This window comes from Cotesia glomerata, linkage group LG9, assembly GCF_020080835.1.
Source record: "Cotesia glomerata isolate CgM1 linkage group LG9, MPM_Cglom_v2.3, whole genome shotgun sequence".
Classification (NCBI taxonomy): Eukaryota; Metazoa; Arthropoda; class Insecta; order Hymenoptera; family Braconidae; genus Cotesia; species Cotesia glomerata.
The window spans coordinates 8602571-8628462 of record NC_058166.1 but is presented as its reverse complement, the minus strand read 5'-3'; the positions used below and the strand labels follow the sequence as shown (position 1 = coordinate 8628462).

The window sequence follows — 25892 nt, the reverse complement described above, 5'->3', positions numbered from 1 at the left end:
CCTATTGTTTGAAAAATTGTTATAAACAAATGCGTTGTTTATAAGAAAATTAAAAATTTTTTTTTGATAACATAATCTTTGTTGATAATTAGAATTAAAAAAAAAAAAAAACCGTTTCTTAAAAAAATTTTTTTATTGCTTAAAAACGCATTTGTTAAATAACAATTTTTTTTCACCACTTATTATGAAAATTAAGGAACCATTTTTGTTTTAAAAATCATTATTTATTTTGGTCTTTGATATTAAAAAAAAAAAAATTCGATTATTATTTCAATTTTCATTGTTTATTTAATAAACAGTTTGTTATAAACAAATTAATTATCTCTTGGTATTTTTTTTCTTTTTCTACTTAAAAAAACAAAAACAACCATGGATTATTTAAAAAAGAAAAAAATGTATTTATATTTTTTATTGAACTTTTAATTTCCTGTTATCTTTAATTTCACCACTTTGACCTGGTTGTTTATGTTTAATTTTATTATAACTTTTTAACTAATGAAGATACAAAGAAAAAAATTTGAGACTTATTTATTCTTTATTAATTAAACTACAAATTAAGCCAAAATTTGAAGCTCTGACTCAATTATTTATTTAATTTATACCATTTGTTGATAAAAAAAATCTTCAAGAAAATGTTTTTTTCTATAGAAATAGATATATAAATTTATATATAAAATATTGTTCATAAATAATATAAGGTATTTTTTAAATTATATTTTACAGTTGATAGTTAAAGTAGTTTATAAGATATTTAGACATAAAAATATACTTACTTAAATTAAATAACATTTTTAATTAATTTTTAGTTACTAAGATGCTTAGGCTAATAAACTTGGAGAAAAAATTTTTTTCTACCTTATTTTTATTCATAATTGAAAAAATAACCGAGCAAAACTAAAATTTATAAGCTAAAATCGTTGATGAATATTCGTTAAATAAAAAGTCACATAAGTTGTAAGTTGATAGTTAAAAAGTTTGGAAAATCCAAAAGTGCTCGCCTCATAACGCTCATTCATTTTTTAAGAAAAAATAAATTCTGTAACTGATAAAAAAAAAGAAAATTATAATTAAGTAATTTCTTACAGAGTATTTTTTTTTTTTTTTAAATATCAACGCCCTTTTTTCTTGTTATATGCGCACGCAGTTTAAAAAAATCTAGCTTTATCAAGTGGCGCCATAGTTTTCACGTGATAAATAAGAAAAATTCGTTTGTCTTTGTACGGTTATATCGTAATAAATTTTAATAAAAATTCAATTTTAAAAAAAAATACGTAAACTAGGCTACTGATATGAAATACGGACCCAGTTCATCGCATTCGTAAACTATTAAAAAAAGTCCGGTCTTGAAATATCAATTTGTTCGGGAGTAATCATTGGTACATCCAAAATGGGGTGACATCCGGACGTCCGCGTAAAATTGTTTTCAAAACGTTTTTTTATTCAAAATAGCTACATGAAATGATTTTAGAAAGTAAAAGATGGTTTAATTTAAGTGTTTTCTCCGTGTACATCTACTTATATTATTGTATAAGTGTAATATGGTTGTGATAGAGACATTTAAAGATCACAAAATTGCTTGACCTTGACGAGTCGAGTATAAAGCACAACCTCACGCGCTTCGCGCTATGAGGCGTGCAATTTGTTTATAAGATATTTAGACATAAACGTAGAAAAAAACATTTTCTGAAAGATTTTTTTTATCAACAAATGGTATAAATTAAATAAAAAATTGAGTCAGAGCTTCAAATTTTCGCTTAATTTTTTGTTTAATTAATAAAGAATAAATAAGTTTCTGATTTTTTTTTTGTATCTTCATTAGTTAAAAAGTCATAATAAAATTAAACATAAAAAACCAGGTAAGAGTGGTGAAATTAAAGATAACAGAAAATTAAAAGTTCAATAAAAAATATAAATAAATTTTTTTTTTTTAAATAATACATGGTTGTTTTTGTTTTTTTCAACAGAAAAAAAAAAAAATATCAAGAGATAGTTAATTTGTTTATAACAAATTGTTTATTAAACAAACAATGAAAATTTAAATAATAATCGAATTTTTTTTTTTAATATCAAAGACCAAGACAAATAACATTATCAATTATTTTCTATTCACGTATATATTGACAATATTAGTAATAACAAAAATAATTCGAATTTTCGCTGCTATGAAAAACAAGATGTCGGTGGTATAATAATAATAATGAATAAGTTGTTAAAAAATAATAATAATCGTACATTTTTAATAACCTTTACGATCAAAATGGTACTGCTCAGGTCTGGTTTGATCGTATTTATTTTCCGACACCCTCATCTATGCTCAAAACAGGCCTCGTTTTAGGCGGTAAATGAGACTTCAATGGGTTTGGAAACTTTTACGATGAAAACAGACCTGAGATTTCGACTCGGGTTATAACTTGGTGTATTTTGAGTTATAAACATTTTATATAGACTAAAAGTATATCTGCGTTTTATAATTAAAGTTGAATATCATAAGTATACTCCAAGTATATCAAAAAATAGAATTCTATGCTTACTATTTTTTTAAGGGGGGAAATACGTGTAGAATGCCGTTTTCATGCTGATTTTCATTAATTTTTTTAAGGTATAAAAAATTAATATTATTTATGGAAACTATCAGATTATTTTATACATATATTTATGAGTATTTTTTCGTATTAAACAACAATATAAGTTAACAAATAGCGGAGATATCAGCTGATACACATCGTAGGTTGTCATCCGACTTAGCAGTCTGTGTGCAGTATGGAAGCCACAATTTTTATTTGAAATCAATGGCACAGAAAAATTACTTTATTTATATGTGTATCTTCCATATGAACCTCAATTTAAAAAAAAAAAGTAAAAATTTGCATTTTTTAGAGGGCTGTGAAATTAATTCGTGATTTTTACTAATTTTTCAAACATTGTTTATTAAAAAAAAAATAGTTTAAATAAAAATATCGCTTTCGATTGAGCTTCAGATTCAAGGTAATTGTATAAAGAAAATTATAAGCCATATCGCAAAATGATTGGTTTAAAACTCTTTGAGCTAGATTGCACACATTTGTTACGTCCTGAGAAACATTAAAAGCATTTAAATATAAATTATAGTTCAATGACCATAATTTTGTTCGAGTGACCCTAGAAATAAAATATAACATTTTTATACATTAAATAGTACTTAAAATTATCGCTTTAGTGACGCCAGGGTCATTAAAGTGAAGACATACACAGGACTAAGATATTTTTCCCAGAAAAATACTTTAAAAAAAATTAAATTTTAGTTTCACATTTATTTCAAAGGAAAGCCATAAAAATAGAATAAATAGGACCTTATGTAAAAGGATAAGGGAAAAGTATCTTTAACATCTTGTGTACTTAGGCTAAAAGAAAAAATAGTAGTTAGAGTGACAAATAGAAGAGAAACTTCTTTTCCAGATGGTTAAAATTTATTATTATATTTCAAGTCTCGTTCTTCGAGATTACAATGTAGTACCGCTACTTTCCCTCAGATTTCAACCACAATTTTCAGAGTAACTTAGAATTTACGCGGGCTCTCGACCCGCCCTCCACCGGTGAATCTTCATATAACGTTCTTTGTGCTAGACAAAGCCACATGTTCAGAAATTTTATTAATTATAAAAATTAATTAAGTGTTTAAGTATAATAAAGATCCAAGAAAATTTATAATTTTAAAATCTAGCTACAACAAGAAAATGACTAAAAGTAAAAAACGAAGCAGATCTAATGATCGAGAGGACGACACAAATAAGAGGCTGCGTAGGTTAGAAAAAATGATGGAATTATTTTTAGATCTTCAAAATGTAACATCTAAAAAAGGTAAACTAATTTATTAATAATTAGTAATTATTCATTTATTATTGTTATCAGTATGATTTTCTTTCGGCGTCATGTATTCGCTATTAATGAGACTTTGACGTGCGATCAGGGCCAGTAAACTTTGCACGAAGGAGGCAATAATCACTAGTGCCATTGACATTCATCTTGATTTTTACAGATGATGGTCATTCCAATAAAGAAAATGTCCCTAACAATCCAAAAGATCATGCTACGGTCAATACAGGTCTTACTAACCCCGTTGAGGAGTCAGAGAAATCAGATCCTCAGCAAACTGAGGAAGCTGTATCAGATCCTACAAAAACTGTCACGCCAGTGGTTGATTATACAAAACAAGTGGAGTCCACAAGCGAAGTGACAAAACTTGATGAAGAGTTGGAGGGCGTATTAGGTGAAGACCCGACTAACCCAAAAAAGAAGGTAGTCAACGTGCACCCAAGCCTAGTTCCAAGATGGTCAACATGGCTTACAGAGGGATTGCCCGAGGACACGAAGAAAGAGTTGAAAGATAAATATCCACTCAACGGTAACCCCGAGTCGAAATCTCAGGTCTGTTTTCATCGTAAAAGTTTCCAAACCCATTGAAGTCTCATTTACCGCCTAAAACGAGGCCTGTTTTGAGCGTAGATGACGGTGTCGGAAAATAAATACGATCAAACCAGACCTGAGCAGTACCATTTTGATCGTAAAGGTTATTAAAAGATGTACGATTATTATTATTTTTTAACAACTTATTCATTATTATTATTATACCACCGACATCTTGTTTTTCATAGCCGCGAAAATTCGAATTATTTTTGTTATTACTAATATTGTCAATAATATATACGTGAATAGAAAATAATTGATAATGTTATTTATCTTGGTCTTTGATATTAAAAAAAAAAAAAAAATCGATTATTATTTCAATTTTCATTGTTTATTTAATGAACAATTTGTTATAAACAAATTAATTATCTCTTGGTATTTTTTTTCTTTTTCTACTTTTGGAAAGTAAGGGCGTTGATTATTTAAGTGAAGTGTACGGAGATATTCTTACAATACTTTATTTAAAGAACTTAAATTTACACGCGTGTACGAGGTTGCTAAAAATGCGGTATGAAGCTTAGGGGTCACTCGGTCAAACTGAATTTCTCAAAGTGTTCTTGTAGCAGACAAGACTCTATCAGTTGTTTGGCATCACCAAGTAAATTATAATCCGGTATAATTTATGGTGATGCGACACAACTGAAACTTTTCTAACAAAATACCTTAATAGCGTTGTAGAAAATCTACAACTTAAATAATAACTATATTAATTAACTATTACTAATGAATAATAATAATAATTAACGAAATAATTATATGATAATAATAATAATGAAATAATATTAATAAACATAAATGATACTAATTAAATAATATAATAACACTAATGAAATAATATTAATAATGATAAATAATAATAATTAAATAATTATAAACAATTTAGTAATAATAATAATAAATAATGATAAATAATAATAATTAAATTACCCAGGAGTGGGTGGAAAATATGACCCCCACATACTTAAAAAAACAAAAACAACCATGGATTATTTTAAAAAAAAAAAAATTTATTTATATTTTTTATTGAACTTTCAATTTTCTGTTATTTTTAATTTCACCACTCTGACCTGGTTGTTTATGTTTAATTTTATTATAACTTTTTAACTAATGAAGATACAAAGAAAAAATTGGAGACTTATTTATTCTTTATTAATTAAACAACAAATTAAGCGAAAATTTGAAGCTCTGACTCAATTATTTATTTAATTTATACCATTTGTTGATAAAAAAAATCTTTCAGAAAATGTTTTTTTCTACTGTTATGTCTAAATATCTTATAAAAAAATTTAACTATCAACTTACAACTTATGTAACTTTTTATTCAACGGATATTTATCAACAATTTCAGCTTATACATTTTAGTTTTGCTCGGTTATTTTTTCAATTATGAATAAAAATAAGGTAGAAAAAAATTTTTTCTCCAAGTTTATTAGCCTAAGCATCTTAGTAACTAAAAATTAATTAAAAATTTTATTTAATTTTAGTAAGTTTATTTATAAAATATTGTTCACAAATAATATAAGGTATTTTTTAAATTATATTTTACAGTTGATAGTTAAATTAGTTTAAGGTAAAAGCCCCAATATATGATCATGTACCAGTATATGATCACTCCATGTATTTGTATACCTATATTTGGGAATATATATAATAGATATATAAATACATGGAGTGATCATATACTGGTACGTGATCATCTATTGGGGCTTTTACCTTATAAGATATTTAGACATAAAAGTAGAAAAAAACATTTTCTTTAAGTTTTTTTTTTATCAACAAATGATATAAATTAAATAAATAATTGAGTCAGAGCTTCAAATTTTGGCTTAATTTGTTGTTTAATTAATAAAGAATAAATAAGTCTTAAATTTTTTCTTTGTATCTTCATTAGTTAAAAAGTTATAATAAAATTAAACATAAACAACCAGGTCAGAGTGGTGAAATTAAAGATAACAGAAAATTAAAAGTTCAATAAAAAATATAAATACATTTTTTTCTTTTTTAAATAATCCATGGTTGTTTTTGTTTTTTTAAGTAGAAAAAGAAAAAAAATATCAAGAGATAATTAATTTGTTTATAACAAATTGTTTATTTAATAAACAATGAAAATTGAAATAATAACCGAATTTTTTTTTTTTAAATATCAAAGACCAAGATAAATAATGATTTTTAAAACAAAAATGGTTCCTTAATTTTCATAATAAGTGGTGAAAAAAAATTGTTATTTAACAAATGCGTTTTTAAGCAATAAAAAAATTTTTTTAAGAAACGGTTTTTTTTTTTAATCCTAATTATCATCAAAGATTATGTTATCAAAAAAAAATTTTAAATTATCTTATAAACAACGCATTTGTTTATAACAATTTTTCAAACAATAGGAAATAAAAATGATTAAAAATCATTTTTAAGTAGCTTCTGATCATAAGAAAACGGATCAATAATAATATTATAAAAAAAAAATTTTTTTTCAATGTTTAAATAAAGCTTTATAATTTTTCCCCTCAGTAAATTGTTAATAGCAAATCGAAAATTAACAATTTTTTAATTTTTCTAACGGGAATCTATTTTAAGACCTTTGAAAAATAGCTCCACGAAAGGAAAAAATTCTCAGATTAATAGTTTAACCATTATCGCACTTGCAATATTAATGTTTGTGCGACAAAAAATTGTTAATTAATTAATGGATAACTTATTGAAAAATCACGATAAAAATTTTTTGACCACGGATTATTGTTCATTGGTCTATCCTGCAGGCGCCTGAATTTTTTTAATTTTTAATTTTCATATTTAATAAGTTTAAATAATATTTATTCATTAAAGGTCCGAAGAGGGCGTGGCTTACGCAAGTCGAAGTATCCGTTTTCGAGCATATTTTCAACCCTCTGGGAAAATTGTAAATATTGGTCCTACAATTCCGGGAGTCAAGATTTTTTTTATGAAATTTCCTCCTCTTTTTTAATCTTTTTTCAAATTCGAATTATCCTAAATAGTTTTTGAGATATTGACAAAAAATCAAACCCCTTTTTTTTGTTTACCTAATTGTTTATAACTATTGCAATTTTTGCGAGCGGGCTTAACATTTTCTCAAAAACTATTTACATGCCATTCCGAATCGAATGACACCTCAATTATAATTTTCGGAAAAGGCGAAAAAATTTTGACCTAAAAAGCACTTGTTGACTAGACTAAATAGAAAATTGAAAGTTTAAATAAAAAATATAAGTAATTTTTTTTTTAATAATACATGGTTGTTTTTGTTTTTTTAAGTAGAAAAAGAAACAAAATACAAAGAGATAATTCATTTGCTTATAAAAAATTGTTTATTAAATAAACAATGAAAATTTAAATAATAATCGATCTTTTTTAATATCAAAGACCCAGATAAATAATGATTTAAAAAAAAAAAGGTTCCTTAATTTTCATAACAAGTGGTAAAAAAAATTGTTATTTAACAGATGCAGGCTAACTTATAACCCACCTCAAACAAAACATTGATATGTTGGCCGTAGCGTAGTGCGTAAGCGATAGTCTGGCGAGCGTTAGGTTGTAGGTTCGAATCTCGGGTAGGGCGAAAATTTTTAATAAGTTAAATTAATAAGTTAAATTTAATAAGTTAATTAAGCATATGTGTAATATATAACCTAATATGTACCGTGATTATATCTCTACAAAGCGAATAAAAGTCTCTTCTCCTGCCCTTGAACCCACAACATCCTACATTCATCTACAATCCAGAGTAAAAGAAAAATAAAAATTTTGCTTCTTAATCCTGATTTTGAATCACAAATAACATGATTATTTTTTTTTATATTATGTATTTATCAACATTAATTTTAATGAAGCATTATATAATTATGATTAATACATAATACAACTGATAATAATAATAATAATAATAATAATAATAATAATAATAATAATAATTATTATTATTATTATTATTATTATTATTATTATTAGCAATTATGAATAATGTTATGCTATTTAAATAAAAAATTATAAAAAAAAAAAAATATATGACCACAGTGGGATTCGAACCCGAGTCGCTAGGTATTTTTAAATATATTATTATTATTACTATTATTATTATATTTTACATTATTATTATTTCGGGCCTGGTTTGATCGTAACTGCGTCAGAATGGGGCAAAACTCCCATGATTACGATAAAAACAGACCTGCGCCTATAGAGTAACCAAGAGTTGCAGATCTGTTTTAATCGTAAAAATTTTCTGAAACAGACTTCCCACAAAATACGATTAAAACAGACCTGAAATTTCGACTCGGGACGTACGTCTCGAGGCTCCTGAGCTAAATGAGGAAATTGTGTCTACGTTGAACGAGGCAGGAACGATGTAACGTCCACGTTTTCAAAATATAATTAAATATCAATAACTAATTTGTCCCCGGCTCGAAATTTGCTCGCCGGAGTCCAGGGTCATAAACGGGGATCACATTATCAATAACAAAATATAAACAAAACACTTCATTTTAAATAAATCAAAGAAAAAGGAAACCTCTTTATTGGCCTGATCATGTTAATAAACGATATAAACAATATAATCAAATTAAACAATATAAACAATACATTAGAACACTCTTTTCACACATATTCGCGGTTCAAAATCATTAACGCGGTTCAAAATCAAGAAACAATATAAGCAATATACACTAATACAATAGAAGCTTTCTATTCAAACATACACAACGGTATTCACGGTTGAAACTAAAAAAAACGCGGTCTACAAAATACTAACTAGTTTCCCAGTAACACCCCCTTATCCCCTCAGGGCGACTAGCCGTCATCCCTGTGGGGTCCTAAACTCTACCCCGAGAGCAAGTGGAGAGTATCCTCCTCGCTCCCACCTACACGGCTTATGATCACCTACCGTACCTCAGCTGAAGGCTTCGACACGGGGAGTAGCACTTTCATCCGGTCGGTTCACGATACTTACCTGGGCCTTGGTCAGACTCCAGGTAGAGTATCATCCTCTAGAATTACTTGGTGAAGAATATTCGCTCGAGTAATTCTCCCGAGAAAGAATTGCTTACTTATCGAGCCAAATTTTGGCGTTTATCATTTTTCCCCCAACTCTCTTGTAACGAACCGGAATGGTTGTTTTAGACACCTGTCCGGTGTCCTCGAACTAGCATTCAAAAATAATTATTTATTATTTTAATCGTAATTTCCTTCATTTTCTATCCATTCGTCTCGCCAAATTCTAAGTTTTTATTTTCGAAACTCAATTCTTTATTATTTTAATCGCAATTTCCTTCATTATATATCCATTCGTTGATTTTCCATACTAAATTGTCCTCGGGACTTATAAAATCTTCGCTTACTTAAATTATTTCTTACAAAATAATAATCGTAATTTCTTTCATTTTATATCCATTCATCGCTTTCCCATACTAAATCTTGTTCGGAACTTAGAATAATTTTCCCAGTCTTTTAATTTCTTTTACAATTAATTTGCTCGGCTTCGTAATAATTTCTCACACGCTTAATTTCTTAATTTTAATCATACCTTCGGTAACAATAATATAAAATTATTAACTAAATAAATACAATAATTAAATAATAATCGCCGCACTAATAACAATAATTGTTTCTATTAATTTTTAAGTAATTAATAAAAAATAAACTAAAATACTCAAATACAAAAAGTAAAATTTGGGTCATAACGAAAAGAGATCAGCTTTTCGTTGCAGAGCAGAACCTAGTAGGTTCAGCTTTATCAGCCTTGGGAGAGGCCATTACGATGATCCTATAGGATGAGGAGGAACTAGTTGATCAACTCCAATTGTTAGAGAAATTGTCAGATGGAGAAAAATTACTGTCATAACTGCACTTTCAAGTGTCTTCTGCCAGGAAATCTTTTATTGCGCCAGTTCTCACCAAGCCAATGAAGGAGCTTTCACAAAAAAACAAAGCCAGGCACCTTACTCTACGGAGAAACACTATCAGAGAAAATAAAGACAGCAAAATCGGTGGAAAAAATTGGTAGAGAACTGAAAACTCCATCAGCAGCAACATCCTCGTTTGTCGCAAAGAAACCAGCTCAGAAACTAGCCTCTGGGAGGCCTTTAAACTGGCGGGGCCAGTATGCGAGAATGGGGACTCAGCATCAAGGCCAGAAATTCTCTCAAACGAACTACCCCAAAGCCGGACAATACACCAGCAAGAAGACATCCAGTAGCTCGTCGCAACAGTTGAGGTCCAGTCGGTTATCACAGGGCGACAAGAAAAAATAAATGATGAGGTGAGTTTGGTAGCCGGGCGTCTCAGTAAATTTTTTCACGAATGGAAAAAGATTACTAAGGATGGTTTTATTTTAAAATGTATAAACGGTTACGAAATTCCGTTTTCCACAAACCCACCGTTAGCATTAAGCTATTCTAAAGAGGTAATATTATCTACGGACGATAAAAGGTTCATGGAGATAGAGATAGAAAAATTGTTGTCTTCTGGCGCCATAGTCCGGTGCAGGCCAGTAGAAAATCAATTTCTATCTCCGTTCTTTTTAGTCCCAAAACCAAATGGCTCAAAAAGATTTATTTTGAACCTTAAGGTATTGAATCAATTTATTAAAACACATCATTTTAAAATGGAGGATTTGCGATCAGCGTTGAGACTTATCAGTAAAGATGATTTTTTATGTAGTCTTGATATCAAGGACGCATATTTCTTAGTTCCAATAGGCAAAAATAGTAGAAAATTTTTGCGCTTTAAGTTCAAGGGTCAGTTATTCGAGTTTATTTGCTTACCTTTTGGACTTTGCGATGCCCCCCACGTTTTCACAAAGATAATGAAGCCAGTATTATTCTGTCTTAGAAACAGGGGTCTATTATCGACAGCATACCTTGATGACGTATTATGTATTGGAAGTTCTGAGTTGAACTGTCAGATGAATGTAACAATAACTCGAGAGACTCTTAATAGGTTGGGTTTCATTGTCAATGAAGAAAAAAACTCACAAAGTCCACGACAATCTTGTATATATTTAGGATTTGTAATAAATTCAGTCGATATGACATTATCGCTTCCGTGGGAAAAAAGAATTAAGATAATAAAAGCTATTAAAGAGTTCTCGAGAAAAAAGGTATGTCAAATTCGAGAACTAGCAGGGTTAATTGGTTTGCTTGTAGCAGCTTGCCCAGCGATTCCGTATGGCATGTTGCATACAAAAATCTTAGAAAGAGAAAAAATGAAAGCCTTAATAATCAATAATCAGGACTTCGATCAGAATATGATAGTTAGTTCGTGCGTAAATAATGATATAGATTGGTGGTTGAATAAAATTCCGTGTGCCAAGAACCCAGTCCGATTATATAATTTTAAAGTTGAAATTTTCTCAGACGCGTCTCTTACCGGATGGGGTGCACATTGTAACCAGGTCACTGTACACGGGTTCTGGTCAATTCAGGAACGAAAACTCCATATTAACCATCTAGAGCTCATCGCCGCGTTTTTAGTCCTCAAATGTTTTGCTAGGGAATATGAAGATTATGAGATCTTCCTTAGAGTCGACAATACTACGGCAATTTCTTACATTAACCGAATGGGAGGAGTGCAATATCCAGAGCTAAATAGATTAGCGAGAAATATCTGGAATTGGTGTGAAGAAAAGAGAATTTGGGTGTTTGCATCTTACACTCCCGCTAAAGAAAATACTGATGCAGACCGAGAGTCCAGAAGGACTAATATAGACACCGAGTGGGAACTGGTTGGATCTTATTTTAATCAAATTGTAAGCAGATGGGGATTACCGGATATTGATCTGTTCGCGTCGAGAAATAATACAAAAGTTTCAAAATTTTGCTCGTGGAAAAGAGACCCAGACGCGTTATTCATAGATGCATTCACAATTAATTGGAGAAAACATTTTTTCTATGCCTTTCCTCCGTTCTCGGTCATCGCAAGAACTTTACAAAAAATTAAATTAGACAAAACAATGGGAATACTAGTTGTGCCTTTTTGGCCAACACAACCCTGGTTCCCATTATTTAAAACAATGCTAACTGACGAACCGTTGATATTTTCACCATCATCTGATTTATTATTATCTCCCTGCAGGTTGCTGACACACCTATTGGCGGAGCAGCTTACCCTGGTTGCAGGGAAGCTCTCAGGGAAACATATCAACGAAGAGGACTGCCAGAAGAAGCCCTGGACATTCTAATTTCCTCTTTAACGGACTCGACTATTCAACAGTATAATTTAGCATTAAAAAAATGGTGGAATTTTTGCAACAAATTTAAATTAGAACCTCTGGAGCCAGAGATCAAGACGGTGCTAAAATTTTTAGCAGCAAGGTTTGAACAGGGAGCCGCTTATGGCACGTTAAATACAGAGAGATAAGCAATCAACCTTCTGAGTTCAATAGATTTAGGTAATGATCCGTTAATAGCTCGTTTCTTCAAAGGCGTGTTTAAAATGCGTCCGCTAAAGCCTAAGTATGACGTCATTTGGAGTTCGGAGACAGTTCTTAAGTGGGCAGAAACACTGGAGCCTCTGGAGTCACTAGACTTGAAGTTTATAACTCTCAAGTTAGTGTCTTTACTTGCGTTAGCGACAGCTCACAGAGTCCAGACATTATCGCTGATTAAAATAAAAAATATTGTATTTTCGGAAGGTGGAGCAAAAATCAAAATAACAGATCATATTAAAACGTCAAGAGTCGGAGTCGCACAACCGGTGTTTGTCCTGCCATTCTTAGATAGTAGAAAATCTGCATGCGTAGCCAGAGTCTTAAGGTTCTACATCAATCAAACAAAAGATCTCAGAGGTAAAACGGAAAATCTGTTCATTACATTTAAAAAACCATATCGCGAGGCTACATCTCAATCGATTAGTCGATGGATTAAGCTGTTAGTCCAGTCGGCAGGGAAATATTAGGTCGTTTGTTTATGACTTCTAATGTAAATGGGGTAAATTGGATTTTTTTTTTTTTTTAAATACTCAGAAAAATATGTAGATCATTCTTTAAAAAAAAAAATTCGAGGAAATTCAATTGTTTAAAAAATAGCAATTTTGCAAGTAGCTTTGGATTAAAATATCTCGGAAACTATGCAAAATTAGTCGAGACATGCTGCGTATAAAATTTAAAGAATAAAATAAGGAACAAAATGAGCCTAATCCAATGTATCTACGACTAATAGTTTGCGAGATATTAATTTTTTAATGGAAAAACACGCGGTTCCGCTTGAGCGCTTATAAACAAATAGCTATAACTCCGCAAAAAATCTTTCGATTTACTTGTTTTTTTTTTAACTTCCCGCTAAAAATCTCAGATTTTCAAAAATCGGGAAGTTATTGTTTTTACCCCGTTTGGCAAAAATCGAGTTTTCATCAGATCTCGACGTTTGAAGGTCACAGGAAGCTTCCCTGACTACCCCCGCGATGTTGTCACTATGTCTGTATGTATGTATGTGTGTGTGTGTGTGTGTGTGTGTGTGTGTGTGTGTGTGTGTGTGTGTGTGTGACTATGTGACTCGCTTATAACTTTTGAACGGTTGAACCGATTTCATCGCGGTTGGTGCCATTCGAAAGGGCTACGCTGAACTTAGATTTCCTGAGAATTTGAACCGATTCGGACCGATAGATTTTAAGAAATCTTGAAAAGTCTTAAAAAATAAGAAAAAAATCATTTTTGCAAGTAGTTTTTTTGGAATATCTTTTAAACGGCTCTATCGATCAACTTCAAAAACTAATCCGCCCTTAAGCTTGAAAAACCACGCCGATCGGCGTCAACCCGATCAAAATCGGTTGATTCGTTCGAGAGATAGCGTGAACGAAAGAAAACCGAAAAAAACCGAAAAAAGTGTTTTTTTCACATAACTTCGTCATTTCTTCTCGGATCACTTTTGATGACATAGCATAATTTATAGAGCTTAAAAAACCGCGTCGATTGCCGCCAAAAACGTAGAAATCGGTTAATTAGTTCAAAAGATATCGTCAATAAAAGATTTGAAAACAAGTGTTTTTTTAAAATCACTGCGACATTTTTAACTTCCCACTAACAAAATCGAAGATTTTCAAAAATTAGGAATTTATTGTTTTCACCCTGTTTTGAAAAAATCGAGTTTTCATCAGATCTCGACGTTTGAAGGTCACAGGAAGCTTCCCTGACTATCCCCGCGAGGTTGTCACTATGTCTGTATGTATGTATGTGTGTGTGTGTGTGTGTGTGTGTGTGTGTGTGTGTGTGTGTGTGTGTGTGTGTGTGTGTAAGTATGTGAATCACTTATAACTTTTGAACGGTTGAACCGATTTCATCGCGGTTGGTGCCATTCGAAAGGGATTCGCCAAACTTAGATTTCCTAAGAATTTGAACCGATTCGGACCGATAGATTTTGAGAAATTTTGAAAAATCTCAAAAAAAAATTAGAAAAAAATCATTTTTGAAAGTGGTTTTTTTGGAATATCTTTTAAACGGCTCGATCGATCAATTTTAAAAAACTAATCAGCTCTTAACGTCAAAAAACCACGCCGATCAGCGCTAATCCGGTCAAAATCGGTAGATTCGTTCGAGAGATAGCGTGAACGAAATAAAACCGAAAAAAACCGAAAAAACTGTTTTTTTCACATAACTTCGTCATTTCTTCTCGGATCGTTTTTGATGATATAGAATAATTTTAGAGGTTAAAAAACCGCGTCGATTGCCGTCAAAAACGTGGAAATCGATTGATTAGTTCGAGAGATATCCTCGACGAAATATTTGGAAATAAGGATTTTTTCAACATAACTTCGACATTTTTCGAATAACTTTCAAACAGCTCTACCGATCGATTCCAAAAACTTATCAGCTCTTAACATCATAAAACCACGTCGATTGCCACCAAGCTGGTCAAAATCGGTTGATCCGTTCGAGAGATATCGTGAACGAAAGAAAACCGAAAAAAGTGTTTTTTCAGAGTTACTCCGAAATTTCTAGTTTGACCAATTGAAACTTAGAAATTATTTATAAGGCTTAAAAAATTACGTAGAATGCCGCCAACCGCGTAAAAATCGGTTCATTCATTCAAAAGTTATTGCGGTATGAACATTCAAAAAATAGTGTTCCATGAAACTTCTATCAGACTTTTGAGCTCAAAGAGCTCAAAAGCATAGAAAAGGTATCTTTTTGAGCTCGGAGAGCTTAAAGCAACACACAGATTGTACTTTTGACCTCGAAGAGCTCAAAAAAGCGGCCAGGTATTAACGGAATTAGCGGGAAGTTGCAGGGATGGCCTTTAGGGTCAACCGTTTTCCTAATTTTTTTTTTTTTTTTTTAAGATGTAGATATTGTTGTCCTTTATAAGCAAAAAAATCAGCTAAGCTGAAAAAAATTTTTTTGAATTTATTTATCGAATTTTCAGATTTTCGAATTTCTGCAATAAAAAATAGTTAACATTAAAAAAAAATTATTTTTCCTTCTTTAAAAAATTTTTTAAACTACAAAGAATCGATGTGAAAAACAAAATTAAAAAAAAAAATTTTTTTTGTTGCAAAAATTCAATTAAAAAGTTTAAAAAAATATGAGCTTTGCGGGGACTCGATGCCCAGCTCCGAGACAGTGGGTATGCACCATTCCCATCCAACCGTCGTCGAAGAAAGTAGGGGAATAATTATAACAGTAAGCGAGCGCTCGGAAATTCCGAGAAATTTCATTCTGTTATTTTTTATATTTTTATCTAAGACTTAATTAACTTTTAAAAAATTGTTCCCACAATATAGGTATCAAGCGATTCAGAATTTAATGAATCAAAAACATATCCTATCGTGACGGGATATTTTTTTCAAAAATTTTTTCTATTTGTTTAAACATTTAGTTAATTATCATTAAAAAAAATTGTTCCCACAATATAGGTATTAAATTACTCATAATTTTATGAGTATTCAAGATATCTTATCGGCACGGAAACTTTTTTTTCAAAAATTTTTTCTATTTGTTTAAACATTTAGTTAATTATCATTGAAAAAAATTGTTCCCACAATATAGGTATCAAATTACCCAGAATTTTATAAGTATTCAAGATATCCTATCTGCACGTGAACTTTTTTTTCAAAAATTCTTTCTCCTACAGAGGTCCTGCGAAGCTTCCCCGACCATTTCCGCGCGCGCGGAAATTCTGAGTAATTTGATACCTATATTGTGGGAACAATTTTTTTTAATGATAAATAACTAAATGTTTAAACAAATAGAAAAAATTTTTGAAAAAAAAGTTCCCGTGCCGATAGGATATCTTGAATACTCATAAAATTCTGAGTAATTTGATACCTATATTTATTTTTTTATTTTTTATTTTTATTTTATTTATTTACTTCCCAAAAAGATAGATATACAAAAATCGTACTTATAAATCCTAAAGAGGAAACACAGTGGACTGCTTTGAAATTTAGTCTTCGTTATTTTAGGTCCTTGGATTATTTTGTACCTAGATCTACCTTCATAATTATTATATTTATATAAGCACGTACTAAAGAATTTAGTCAAACTACAAAGTACATATTGCTGTTTAATATTTAATATATATTTGTACTCTACTCTAATTTTTTTTAGAATTCGTTCTTGTACAGTAAAAAATGGTTTGATAGAGTTTTTATACGCACCACTCCACGCTATAATACCGTAGTTGATGACGCTTTCAAATAACGAATGGTATAGCATTTTCAGTACTCTACGTTCCATAAAAAGACTCAGTTTATATACAAGAAATTGAAAAAATTTAATTTTTTTAACGGTCTCCTGAATATGTATATCCCATTTCAAACAAATTTATATTTATCAATATAAATTCCTAAATATTTACATCTACCAACTTTTCTTATTATTTCATTATTTATTCTAATTACAGTCTTTGGAATAGAATCACTATAACAAGAGAAAGTTAAATATACAGTTTTCCCCACATTTACCCGACTAGAATTTTAGTGAGGTATGCCGAAAAATCAGTTCGGGGCGAAGTTGGCTTTCCGAATTTAGGCTAGCCCAATTCGGATCTTATTTATTTTTAATTAGGCAAGCCGAACATTGGTATGCCAAAAGAATTCAACATTCGATGTAATCTCGTAATAGTTTGGTATTGCCTAAGTTCGGCATATAATGGATTGCCTAATTAGTACAAAATAACGGTAACTAAAGGTTTACCGAAGTTTGGTTCACCAAGCTCGGGCTCATTAAGGCAAACCTGTGGCAATACCTAAGTTCGGGATATCATGGATTGCCTAATTAGTACGAAATAACGGTAACCAAAGGCTTACCGAAGTTTAGTTCACCAAGCTCGGGCTTACTTAGGCAAACCTGTGGAAATGCCTAAGTTCGGTATATCATGGATTGCCAAACTGTTATGAAATAACAGTAACCAAAAGCTTACCGAAGTTTGGTTCACCAAGTTCGGACTCACTTCGGAAAACCTATGGCAATGCCTAAGTTCGGCATTTCATGGGTTGCCAAACTGTTATGAAATAACGGTAACCAAAGGTTTACCGAAACTTGGCATACCACGATCGAGCTTCTTTAGGCAAAACAGTGGAAATGCCTAAGTTCGGTATGTCATGGATTGCCAAACTGTTATGAAATAACGGCAACCTGTATTCTGAAGCTTGGTCTATCAAAATGAAACTTGACTAGGTAAGTCTGTGGCAAGTCCTCACTTAGGTATAATATCGGAATTCCTAACTCGACCGTTGCAACGGTAACCGAATGTTTGCCGAAGTGTCGGGCTTATAAGTATCTTGAGGCAAGAGGTCGCTCATCATCGGCGTAGCGTCGCGGTATGGTATAGGGCTCTCGTGCGTCGGGTACAGTGTTCGAGTCTCGCGTTCGACATGTAAAATTTTTAATAATTAATAATTATTAATTATAATTATTCTTAAGGCGAGTGTGAGGTAAATTTAAGTGTTGTGTGTGACTAATGTATCTAACTCCATCATCTCCTCCCCCCTTGACCCATAAAATCGACCAATCAAAAAAAACTTCTTCATAGTAAGAAAAACCCTAAAAAGCGAAAAAAATGACCGAAAATATAAAAAAAAATAATACTTAATAGAAAAAAAAAAATTTTTTTTTGTTTACTTAATATTTAAAAAATTTTGTCCTAAAGTCGATATTTATATTTAAAATTTAAAAAGTAAATTAAAAAAAATAAGCATTCATTATTATTAATTTTTGCTTTATAATAAAAATAGCTAAATACAAAAAAAGGATTCAATTTGGATTCTTCCGTGCGAATTTAGTTTCTGAATTTCTGCCTAGTTAGGTAGCCAAATTCGGACCGAATGAGGCTTGGATAGTCACCAGCAAGTGTGGTTTCCAAACCACCGCCTAAATCGGAAGCCAAGGTAGGCCCAAACTCGCGACTGCGTTACTTCTGGGACGTGGGCCAACTTTGGCTTCCTGGTTCGGCGCGAACTTAGAATTCGGCATGCCTAATTCAAAACGAACCACCGCCGAACTTAAATTTCTGGTCGGGTAGTGTTAATTGGTTATTTTTTAGCCAACTGTGGACAATTTTCAAGACTTTGTTCATATCTCTTTGCACTACGTCCCAATTATCTCCCGCACACAGTATAGCAGTATCATCAGCATATGATAGAAGGTATTTTTGGTCTACAGCTCGAAAAATGTCATTAATATATAATAAAAACAATAGGGGGCCAAGTATTGTTCCTTATGGGACACCGATTCTTACATTTTCATGTTCACTGTAAACTCCCTTATATTTTACTGTCTGTACTCTATTTTCTAAATAATCTTTCATCAATTTATTAGCAACACCCCTTACGCCGTATCTTTCTAGTTTGTTCAGCAATATGTCATGATTTACAGTATCAAATGCCTTAGCTAAATCGAGAAAGGTAACAATTGTTCGTTTATCATAGTTTAAGTTGTCATATATATTTTGAATAAGATCAGCATGAGCATCACTTGTGCTCTTGTTTTTTAAGAAACCAAATTGTCTCTCATTAATTGTATTACATTCTGTTATAAAATCAGTCAAACGAAAATGTATGATTTTCTCTAGTACTTTGGCTAAATTTGATATCAATGAAATCGGTCGATAGTTACTGGGCTCATAGTAGTCACCATTTTTGTAAATGGGTACAATAACTGCCGTTTTTAGGGCACTGGGCCAAATACCTTCAGTTAAGCATAAATTAAAAATATGCTCTAAAGGTTTGCTAATACAATGTGCTGAGATTTTTAATACTTTACTATTTATTTCGTCCAGACCACCCGCTTTATCTTTTAGATTTTTAATCGTTTTAAATATTTCATTGGCATCTGTAGGTCTGAAGAAAATTGATTTACAATTGTTTTCTACTAAATCAGATGTCCTGCTCTTATTAGTTTTATCAACATTAATCTTTTTAGCTAAATTAAGCCCTATGTTGATGAAAAAATGAACAAAAACAACAGCAATATCTTTGGCAACAGTTACTTCTTTATCATTATATATTAATTTTTTAATGTCATTGTCTGCTTTGTTTTTCCTCCCTAATTTATTATTTATGTATTGCCATAGTTTCCTACTGTCACTACTGTTCTTGTTGACCTGTTCAGCATCATAGTTTTTTTTCGCTCTTAAAATTACTCTATTTAAAATTTTACAATAGTTTTTATAATTGTCTTTAAGTTTAGAGTTATTTTTATCAAGCTTCCATAAATTATATAAAGTTTCTTTAGTGTTACAAGATTTCACAATGCCCTTAGTTATACAGTTTTTCCTATGTAAACTAAGTTTGCCTTTATTTCTAGAAATATTTGGTTTTCTTTTCAGTGTTGCTTCTTTAATTAAATATTTTATTTCCTTAATTAACGCGTTTATTGCTATATTTGGGTCTTGTATATCAAAAATGTAATTAAAATCAGTTTTGTCGCATAGTTTTTTTAATTTGTTATAATTAATGGAAGTATTAGGGGCTTTAAAGATATTTTCTTTTTGCCAGTTAATTGTTGGAAAAATTGGATAGTGATCTGGAAAAACATTAGTGTATGTAAAAGAATTTGAGATAGCTGTTTTAGATTTAAAAAACTTATTATCAATACAAGAACCCTCTAGGTTACTTGGTCTAGTGATGCCACTAAAACAATTGACATAATTTAAACTTAGCATAATTTCAATGAATTGTTCCGATATAAAGTCCGTTTTAAACAGGTTGATATTAAAATCTCCAACAATACAGTGATTTTTGACATTTTTGTTTGAATTTAAATATTCTTTTAATTGAACATTAAAGTTTTCAACATTAACATCATGACATCTGTAAATACCAGTGATTTTTAGCGATGTTACCTGATTAATTCTTAATATAATTGATAATATTTTACACGGACCTATATTCTCGATAGTAGATGTATAAGATAGTGTAGATTTGACGTAGATCACCACTCCATCTGCCTTGTTGACATCTCCATGGTTGTAGTGCACAGTATAGTTATCAAGTTGGTAGTACTTATAGTAATCAAGTTTCCATGTTTCGGTACAAACAATAACATCCGGTTTACTGTCAAGTCTGTTTATTAAAGTTTCTAAGTTGTGATAATTGGCATTTAAACTTCTTACATTAACATGTAAAATTACAACATTACTGGATGTAAAGACCTGATTTAACTTGCTTAAACAGCTATATTGTGGGAACAATTTTTTTTAATGATAATTAACTAAATGTTTAAACAAATAGAAAAAATTTTTGAAAAAAAAGTTCCCGTCACGATAGGATATCTTAAATACTCATTAAATTCTGAGTAATTTGATACCTATATTGTGGGAACAATTTTTTTTAATGATAATTAACTAAATGTTTAAACAAATAAAAAAAAATTTTTGAAAAAAAAGTTCCCGTGCTGATAGGATATCTTGAATACTCATAAAATTCTGAGTAATTTGATACCTATATTGTGGGAAAAATTTTTTTTTATGATAATTAACTAAATGTTTAAACAAATAGAAAAAATTTTTGAAAAAAATATCCCGTCATGATAGGATATCTTTTCGATTCATTAAATTCTGAATCGTTTGATACCTATATTGTGGGAACAATTTTTTAAAAATTTCTCGGAATTTCCGAGCGCTCACTTACTGTTATAATTACTCCCCTACTTTCTCCGACGACGGTTGGAGGGGAATGGCGCATGCCCACAGTCTCGGAGCTGGGCATCGAGTCCCCGCAAAGCTCATATTTTTTTAAACTTTTTAATTGAATTTTTGCAATAAAAAAAATTTTTTTTTTAAATTTTGTTTTTCACATCGATTTTTTGTAGTTTAAAAAATTTTTTAATGAAGGAAAAATAATTTTTTTTTAATGTTAACTATTTTTTATTGCAGAAATTCGAAAATCTAAAAATTCGATAAATAAATTCAAAAAAATTTTTTTCAGCTTAGCTGATTTTTTTGCTTATAAAGGACAACAATATCTACATCTTAAAAAAAAAAAAAAAAAAAAAAAAACAAGTAAATCGAAAGATTTTTTGCGGAGTTATAGCTATTTGTTTATAAGTGCTCAAGTGGAACCGCGTGTTTTTCCATTAAAAAATTAATATTTCGCAAACTATTAGTCGTAGATACATTGGATTAGGCTCATTTTGTTCCTTATTTTATTCTCTAAATTTCATACGCAGCATGTCTCGACTAATTTTGGATAGTTTCCGAGATATTTTAATCCAAAGCTACTTGCAAAATTGCTATTTTTTAAACAATTGAATTTCCTCGAAATTTTTTTTTTAAAGAATGATCTACATATTTTTCTGAGTATTTAAAAAAAAAAATCCAATTTACCCCATTTACATTGGAAGTCGTAAACAAACGACCTAATATTTCCCTGCCGACTGGACTACTAGGACGTCAGGACAACGAGAGAGATTTTTTTGGTGACAATTGCGAGGTATCGAATTTTAGGGCGTTACTAATTTCCACTCATTGGGGCAAATAAATATCCAATTATTTGTCTATTTTCTTGGGCCCTTACCCTCGCTCTTAAATTTGTCTACAAATGTTGCATGAGTCCCTCTACTTGGGTCAGAGTGCAGCATACTTTCTTACTTACTCTTATGTTCTATTATTCATCTTTGTGTTTGTGTATACGTAAGCGCATTTACGCAGAGACAAACACATACATTTGTACTGTCTACATTAATTTATTTATTTAAATCGTATAAATAAACATGTACTCAAATCTAGCATCTCTTACGTTTTCTTGAATTTAATTATTTATTTGTAGAAATATTTCTGTTTTGTCGTTTTATAAATTTGTTGTATTATTTTAGAATTTAATTGTTTAATATTTGTTTATTTTAAATTATTTAACTTTCAAGTTCTATTTTTTTTTTATTTGTTTCTTATTTCATATTTAATTTTCATGATCTAAAAATTATTTCAGAAAGTACATTATTAAAATTTATTTCGATACCCTCGCGACCCTATGGTCACTCTGGAATCACTCTGGAACCAGCGTCAGAGTGGAAACAGTTTGAAAATATATTGGTTCCAGTATGTTTCCAGAATGGGTTTGTGCGCTGCTTTCAGAGAGGTTTCAAAGTAAACCCAGAATGTTTGCAATGTTTTTCCAAGATAGAAATTAAATGGTTCCGAAATGGATTTTAAATGGAATCAAAGTGTTTTCAGAGTGTAATAAGAAAAATTTCGCAGCGGATCCAAAATTGTTTTAAAGTGGTTCACCTATTGATTTCAAGTAAATCACATTGGATGCAGTAGTGGGTCCACAATAGAATCAAAGTAGAACTAGAGTTTCTATAATGCATATATATTCAGCAATAAAATTTTCGTTTTAATTATTATTCAGGAAGTTTATAAGTTGATAAAATATTATTTAATTATTATAATTGTATTTTGAATTTTATCTAAGCATATGTCATGATTTATTTACCATTCTTCGTTATAAGAATGGCAAAGAATACGTTTGAATCAATCGGAAATAAATCGGAATTAAGTCTAATATAATTAATGATCGGTTATGAAATCATTAGTTATCGCTATTTTTGTCGTTATATTTACAACAACCGATCCGTATAATTGCAACAGATTGGAAATTTTGTATTATTCTAAAAAATCACGATGTAAAGAAATTACTATAAATGTGACAAATAAATATATTATTTATTGTTATGAGATCATCTAAATCCAAAAAATTCAACTAGCATGAACGCTTCATGCATTGTAGTAGTAAATTAATTACCGGAATTTTTTAAATTTGCCTAACAAAAAAAAGTTTGCGCGCCAAATTGATGAAAAATTCAATTTCAAAGTAAAAGATTTTTTGATAACATTTTTCTTAAGAAACGATACTTGAAATAAAGCCCTAAAAGTTATAAAAGATGTAGTAAAAAAAATTAGGAAAACGGTTGACCCTGAAGGCCATCCCTGCAACTTCCCGCTACTTTGGTAATAAAGCGCTCAAAATTGCACTTATTACGTTTTTGAGCTCTTCGAGCTCAAAAATATAATTTTCGTGTAGTTTTTTAATTAGATATGATCATACCTGGCTGTTCGCTGGGTGAAGCATGAGCGAAGTATGCGGGTCAAGCATTATTACGATAATCCCAAACAGGATTATCCATTAAACTCCATTTATTATCATATATAAGTTATATATAATCAGATCTGATAATATATAGGTCTATATATAATTCCAAAATTCTCAAATAATTTTAATAATACATGAATAAAGAACTAAAAATTACATTCCATGATAAATTAATAAAGCATACACAAAAGATTTTTTCATTTGTCATAATATTGCATGAAGAAGAATAATAATATCAATTCCATATTGTATTTAAAAAATAAAAAAAAAAATTTCTTTTTGTAAATTTTAAGCCGGATAAAACACGGTAACCGATTGGTTACGACAACAGTAATTTTTTTTTGTTTCTTAAAAATGTAGAGTAATTCGAAAAATATGTAAAATTTATTTATTTTCATTTAATAAATAAAAAAATTGATTTTTTAAATAAAAAATTCTAAAATATCAATTTCTCAATTAAAAAAAATTTTGTGAGAAATTGAAAAGTACATTATTAATTGAAGAGTTTTAGAGCAACTTAGAAGATTTTTTTTTATAAATTCATAAATTTTACCATTTTTATAATTTATACCGTAAATCTGCCTTTAAATATATTAAATAGAAAAAATTAAAAATGTCGCATTACAGATACCATAAAAGGGCGTATAATAAAAATTTTTATTTTGGGAATCAATTTATTTTTACCTGAAACGTCGAGAAATGCAAAAAAAATTTTTTCCAAACTAAACATTTTATTGGACAGAAAAAAAATTGAATTTTTATTATACGTCCTTATGGTTCCTGGGTGCCATATGGGCGTTTAATTTTTATACGTCCTTATTGCATCTGTAACGCGACATTTTAATTTTTTATTAATATATTTAATGGCAGATTTACGGTATAAATTATAAAAATGGTAAAATGTATGAATTAAAAATCTTCAAAGTTGCTCCAAAAACTCTTCAATTAATTATGTACTTTTCAATTTTGACAAAATTTTTTTAATTGAGAAATTAATATTTTAGAATTTTTTATTTAAAAAATTAATTTTTTTATTAATTAAATAAAAATAAATAAATTTTACATATTTTTCAAATTCTCTACATTTTCAAGAAACTTAAAAAAAAAATTACTGTTGTAGAGCCAATCGGTTACCGTGTTTTATCCGGTTTAAAATTTACAAAAGTAAATTTTTTTTATTTTTCAAATACAATATGGAATTGATATTATTGTTCTTTTTCATGCAATATTATGCTAAATAGAAAAATCTTTTGTGTATGATTTATAAATTTATCATGAAATGTAATTTTCAGTTATTTATTCATGTATTATTAAAATTATTTGAGAATTTTGGAAAAAATTAAAAATATTCAATGAAATATTTATAAATCTGACAACATATTAATTAGTTACAAATAAAAGACATTACCATGGAGCAATCACATGTTCCGCACTGTCGAAACTAGTATTAAAAGTCTTCGATAGATGGCGTATGGCCGCAGAATTGTTCCCTTTCTAGATACTTGACTTTGAAGTGTTAAGTTAAAAAGAGTAGAATTTTTGTACTCTAATACAGAGAGTATCTTTTTTTGAATAAAGTTGTACAAACAACTAAAATGAATGTTGTATCAACTTTATTATAAATATAACTTTATTTATCACTTTTACTTAGGCTTCAGGTTTGTCCACATCTTGGTATGGCCATATCAACCCTGATCAAGTCTGATATTGCCAATTTTATATTGGGCCTGCTCAGAGTATTTTTTTCACGGGATATAAATTATATCATATAATTAGATATGATTAGATCTTGGCCATTTTTGGATCATATATAGACGATTATGCATGATTATATATAATTAGACAAAATCTTTTTTCATCGGGAATGCTATGCATAATTCAAGAAAACACATTGTATCCATTCAAGAAAAAGTATAAATTCA

At 29.8% G+C, this 25892-nt stretch overlaps 2 protein-coding genes across 2 annotated transcripts in view; one reads left to right on the top strand and one right to left on the bottom strand.

Moving 5' to 3' along the window:
• LOC123271556 (putative uncharacterized protein DDB_G0279653) overlaps positions 1–25892 on the bottom strand; it is a 214510-nt gene that overhangs the window by 84613 nt on the left and 104005 nt on the right. The window lies entirely within an intron of this gene.
• Positions 3667–13309, top strand: LOC123271562. Its single transcript, XM_044737934.1, has 5 exons — positions 3667–3837; positions 4016–4384; positions 8731–8791; positions 10126–10705; positions 12520–13309. Exons 1-4 carry the CDS (start codon positions 3714–3716, stop codon positions 10214–10216), a joined length of 645 nt encoding a protein of 214 aa, XP_044593869.1. The 5' UTR covers positions 3667–3713; the 3' UTR covers positions 10217–10705; positions 12520–13309.

Coding starts and splice junctions, on each gene's coding strand:
- LOC123271562 (XM_044737934.1), top strand. CDS start 3,714: ATGACTAAAAGTAAAAAACGAAGCAGATCTAATGATCGAGAGGACGAC. Junction 3,838..4,015: donor AAATGTAACATCTAAAAAAG/GTAAACTAATTT, acceptor TGATTTTTACAG/ATGATGGTCATTCCAATAAA. Junction 8,792..10,125: donor TCTACGTTGAACGAGGCAGG/AACGATGTAACG, acceptor AATTTGGGTCAT/AACGAAAAGAGATCAGCTTT.